The following is a 6,066-nucleotide window of genomic DNA, read 5'->3' on the forward strand; positions in this document are numbered from 1 at the left end:
ACAAACCATGCTTGGTAGCCTACAAACCATACTTGGTAGCCTACAAACCATACTTGGTAGCCTACAAACAATACTTGGTAGCCTCCAAACCATACTTGGTAGCCTACAAACCATACTTGGTAGCCTACAAACCAATTTTGAATGCCTTTTGTAGGCTCTGAGGCAAAGCAGCTGCTAAGCCACAAGACAACTCTAGAATCATTGAATTTAGCTCATAACAACATAGAAGTAATCCAGCCTAGACTATTCTCAAACTTGTCACGCTTGAGGCACCTTGACCTCAGCTATAATCGTCTTTATGACATGTCAGGAGAACAACTCCAGGATTTGTTTGTATTAAAGACTTTGAACCTCAGCAACAACAGACTCAATGGCTTCAACCATTCTATAGTACTTCCACTTGTCAGGTAAAAATCTTTACCACCCTTTGTTGAGGCAATTTAATTAGTTCGCCTATATCTATGTTAACATACCATTATGGCTATGTGAACATATTGATAGATTTAGATTAACATATTGCTATGTCTATAGTAGCGTACTACTGTCTATGTTAACATATTGCTATGTCTATAGTAGCGTACTACTGTCTATGTTAACATATTGTTTTGTCTATAGTAGCGTACTACTGTCTATGTTAACATATTGCTATGTCTATAGTAGCGTACTACTGTCTATGTTAACATATTGCTATGTCTATAGTAGCGTACTACTGTCTATGTTAACATATTGCTATGTCTATAGTAGCGTACTACTGTCTATGTTAACATATTGCTATGTCTATAGTAGCGTACTACTGTCTATGTTAACATATTGTTTTGTCTATAGTAGCGTACTACTGTCTATGTTAACATATTGCTATGTCTATAGTAGCGTACTACTGTCTATGTTAACATATTGCTACGCCTATGTTAGGATGAGCCATAATGTGCAGCTGATTACTTGTTAAGTGATGAAAAAATGGTTTAAAAATTGCAAGATGTCAGATAAATTGATAAATCGTACGTTAAAAGTACCTGAGTCACATAAAATTAAATTTAAGTGTCAAAATATAAAAGATTAAGGTAAATTTAAGCATAGACAAGACTTTCAACACAATTTTCTTAAGAGGGTAAATACATTTTTAACAAGTGTGGATAATTAATGTGGCTGTCTACAGCGGTGTTTGTTTTACGACTCAACTTTTACAATGATGCGAATTAGGTAACTTTGAAACTAGACTCTTTACCGATTTTCATGTTTGAGATTTCTACTAATTTAAAACAGAAATCTTTTAGTAGTTACGGAGATAGAACAGACAACCTTTCTGAATGACCTAGTCAAACATTTTTAAATACAGTATACTTCTGCCATATGACATTATTTCGCTCCGACATTTGGTGTTGGGATTGTCAGGCAACATGCAGTGTGGAGCGACATAGGAACCTATAGTAATTATCTATTTTACCCACTTCCCTCTGACCCCCTCCCCGTAAGAACATCAAAATTTTATATCTTTAATGTACACATTAAAAATTAGTAACGAAATAGCACATTTACCTTAGTAACTATAGTTACCTATTCAGTGGTTATGATCTGCAATAAAATGTAACATCCTATATACAGTATCGTATGCAATTCTTATCTTCGAGACAGATGTATTGACTAACAGGGGTGTGAGAGACTTTTTGACAGCAACGCGTTCAGTACACTAGTCTTTGGTGATGCTCCATAGCATAACATAAACTTTGAATTTACCTTAAATGAATTCAACTCACTAAACACACACTTGAAGCTAGTTTAATCTATATATCTCAAAGTTTGCCATCATGGTCTGGATGTCTGCCTGTCCAGCGATAACTATTAAAATTTTGAAATTGAAAGCTCGCTGTGAGGTGAATTTGAACTCACGGTGACTGCAACCACAAGTTTTTAACCATGCGCTTAATTACTGAGCTATACAGTCCTTATCAATATCTTGCTCTTATCATATAGCGTATAACGTATAGCATATATCGTATAGCATATATCGTATAACGTATATCGTATAACGTATATCGATTAACGTATGACCGCTAGCTAGATGACGTATTAAGCGGAACTTTATGGACTCTATTAACTCTATAAAACACGCTGTTTTATGTTTCCATGAACTTCTATTTCCGGTTTTTCGTAAAGTTCAATTGCTAAATCTGGTGAAGGTCAATACTTTTCGCGCTGACAATTGAAATAGCCTCTACATTTTCTCTCCATTTGGTCAGACAAAGTACCAGACAAAGACTGCCCGATATCTCATTTTTACATTTGTACCAGTATCGAGAGGTACCAGTATCGTTGTATTCAAAGTTTTGATGGATTTCTTCTGGTGGAACAGTAATCTTTTTTTATACACACACACTTCTATTCAAGATATGTTATTATTAATTCAACATATTCAAGATTTTTATTTGTTTTCTCAGTTCGTATTAATTGTATCATTACCAAATCATCTTTTGTTGTAATCGTAGCAAAACCGACTTAATTTAGCTATTGTTAATTATTTCACATTTACATTGAAATACTTTTATAGTTACTTTATTGTGTTTCTTAATTTATTTGACTTGCACAAAGCATTTTCTTTATGATATGAAGTTTGAAAGTTACAGTTGTTTGACAAAGTTTGAAAACCTTTACAGTTGTTTTGATTTTTCTCTTGGTTTATCTGGACAGCACAGAACACTTTTTTCATGATATGAAGTTTGACAGCTAGAATGGTAACTGTTGCTATATGTTAAATAAAAATAAATTTTCTGTGCAAATATTTTAATTAGCCAGACAACTCCGGGCATTCAGCTAGTACTTTACTAAACCTAACTTTAAATTTGTCGTCTTAATTTTTTATTACCATTCTGTTTTTGACTTGGCATTAAAACTTACTTCAAACTCATTTGACAAGAAAAATCAAACGATGGTGTTCAAATTTGAATTTCAATGGGACATTGTTGTTGATGCTGTATGTTGGGGAGAATGCTTTAACGATGGGCCAGAAATAATTTGTATTCCACTTCATACAACAAAAAACAGGAGGGCAGGGGTGCCGTAACCCGGGGGTCCACTGTAGCTGTATATAGCCTCAGCTCAAAATTGTCCTTGAGGCAGTTATCACTGTTCTCAGCCAAGGCGTAACGCTGAAGGACACAAACCACTCACCTATGAATGCATAAATAACACCACATAGCCTATACCATTTCTTTTCTTTTTAGTTTGGAAACACTGGACCTAACAGGTACCCAGTGGCAGTGTGACTGCTCTATAGCTGAGGTCAAGGCCTGGATGGAGAGCACAGACGTTAACATTGCCAGTTATGATAGCTACAGGTGCGGCAGACCTAAAGACAACGTCAACAAGCTTTTGAAAGACTATACTGTTGATGAAGAGGCTGAATGCTCAGCGAATGTTATGGAGAGTGCTGTCATATTAATAATCATTGGGTGCACGTCTTTTGTCATCCTTATCGTTGCTGGTATCATATTTTGGCAGCACAGGTGGCGACTAAAAAAGAAACTGAAAAAGCAACACTATAGGTAAGTTTCTTTAAAATTTACTCCAAGCTTGAGAAGTGCTAAGGCTCAGCGTGGATCTAGCAGGGGAACTGGCTTAATAGATAGCCAAGCAAATTATATATACGTTTGATTACACCTTACCTTGATTACCTTATTATACATAATAAGTTTTATAAAACAATGCTACTTAGCCGATAGCTAGAAACTGTGATTCAAAACTTCAAATATCAATGATTTAGTTTTAGGATAGTTTATTATACGATGAGTCTTCGCTGCTACACATTTACTTTTATTTTTGTTACTGACAAACCCAATTACGATAACAATTTTTAATTTGATTTGCTGCAAGCATTGCAATACATAATAAAAGCATATGATCAAATTGCAACTTAGATGAGACAATTGCAGCCCAACCATATGAAGACATTTTTAAAAAAGATTTGTGCATGAAGATAGCAAGCAGACAAAAGACGAACCCAGACAAAGTAGTAAAAGTATGATGCTTATGTGATACAATAATACTGGTGATGACACTGGATACAATAATAATAAACATGTGTATTATAGTTGCTGTTTATGTGCTTATGTGATACTACTAGATACAATAATAATAAACATGTGTATTATAATTACTGTTTATGTGCTTATGTGATACTACTGGATACAATAATAATAAACATGTGTATTATAGTTGCTGTTTATGTGCTTATGTGATACTACTGGATACAATAATAATAAACATGTGTATTATAATTACTGTTTATGTGCTTATGTGATACTACTGGATACAATAATAATAAACATGTGTATTATAGTTGCTGTTTATGTGCTTATGTGATACTACTAGATACAATAATAATAAACATGTGTATTATAGTTGCTGTTTATGTGCTTATGTGATACTACTAGATACAATAATAATAAACATGTGTATTATAATTACTGTTTATGTGCTTATGTGATACTACTGGATACAATAATAATAAACATGTGTATTATAGTTACTGTTTATGTGCTTATGTGATACTACTGGATACAATAATAATAAACATGTGTATTATAGTTGCTGTTTTTTTAGAGCTATGTATGAGAGAGCGCAGATGCCACTACCTAATAACAATGATGCAGCCATTGGACAAACAGAATATCACACACACCAGAACCTCCACCAGAACCATACATCGAGTATGTCGCAAAAGGGCCTCTGCCCTGAGCACAACCCAAGTGTCCAGGCATTCGTCTGAACAACAATTTTATTTGTCTGCTGGCACCGGTTAATAAACTGAGCCCTGGAGTTGTTCGAAAGGAGATAACTGGCCGCAAACTATGTGGTCAACTACGTGAATATCGTTTAACAGCAATGCATTCCAAAGAGAAACTGGTATGGTTAACGCATTATAAGTCAAGCAAGTACAGGACTACCAAAGCATATAAAGTATCACAGTGCTATGTGGCTAACATCTGTTTATATTGTGCCAAGAAGATAATATTCGCATGGATGTAGCATAATTTCTTATTGACATGACCCTAACTTACATCTTCTCCTTAAAATTACTCCAACGCTCAACCTTGACTTGCCCATTTATTTTTGTTATCTATCAGTTGTTTTATTTAATGTTATTCATATAAGTTTGCCACACATACATGCATAGATAGCGTTCTGTACAAAATATGTATATCGAACCATCATTTCATATGTGAAGCTGCTGCACATAGATATATTTTTGAAGATTTCTCTTTTTAAGAATTATGTGATGAGATATTATATAGAAATAATTAAATTGCTAAAAATGTAAAATTAAATCAACACAGGTAGTAAAACGCTGTTCATCTTGATCCGGTTAAGAAGTGTTTAGTGCGAATAAAGGAAATGAACAGAAACTAATTTACTGAAACTGCCATTTATTGTTAAATCAATTAACCGAGAGTTATTGCCTCTTTCTATAAAGAATGCTGACTATCAACAACAATTCTATGAATGTTGTTACATTTTACAATACAATATTTCACCCACATAAAGCTATCAGCTTCGTTAATTACTGAAGGTACAAAAATGTGGCAGGCATTAATTTAGCACGAAATTATAACCTTGATTAGAAGATGAAGTATGGCGGGTCTAATTTATTTCAAGCGAAAGGTGCCCTCAATGCAAGGCCCCTCCACAAGTTTCACTCAAGTTCTGTTGGAGACACTGTGTATAAAGAAGTGAAAGGTGCCGTCAGTGCACGCCTCTGAACAAGATTCACCCAAGTTCTGTTGGAGACGCGGTGTGTAAAAATGTGAAAGGTGCCCTCAGTGCGCGCCCCTCAACAAGATTCCTCCAAGTTCTGTTGGAGACGCGGTGTGTAAAAAAGTGAAAGGTGCACGCCCCTCCACAAGTTTCACCCAAGTTCTGTTGGAGAAGTAGTGAGTGAAAAAGTGAAAGGTGCATGCCCCCCTCCCAGTTCTCCCTTCCCCGGTCCCACAAGTTTTACCCATGTTCTGTTAGAGACATTGCGTAAAAAAGTAAAATGCTATATTTGATTTCAGCTACTGCAGTATAAACCAC

General features: G+C 35.0%; 1 protein-coding gene across 3 annotated transcripts in view; it reads left to right on the top strand.

Moving 5' to 3' along the window:
• LOC137399624 (insulin-like growth factor-binding protein complex acid labile subunit) overlaps positions 1-5,526 on the top strand; it is a 52,852-nt gene extending 47,326 nt beyond the window's left edge. For all 3 annotated transcript variants that reach the window (XM_068085806.1, XM_068085805.1, XM_068085807.1), the window contains 3 exons: positions 155-407; positions 3,219-3,539; positions 4,597-5,526. In XM_068085806.1, the coding sequence (XP_067941907.1) occupies positions 155-407; positions 3,219-3,539; positions 4,597-4,762 (740 nt within the window). In that variant the 3' untranslated portion in view covers positions 4,763-5,526. The remainder of the gene's footprint in view (positions 1-154; positions 408-3,218; positions 3,540-4,596) is intronic.
• The last annotated feature ends 540 nt before the right edge of the window (positions 5,527-6,066 follow it).

This window comes from Watersipora subatra, chromosome 7, assembly GCF_963576615.1.
Source record: "Watersipora subatra chromosome 7, tzWatSuba1.1, whole genome shotgun sequence".
Taxonomy (NCBI): domain Eukaryota; kingdom Metazoa; phylum Bryozoa; class Gymnolaemata; order Cheilostomatida; family Watersiporidae; genus Watersipora; species Watersipora subatra.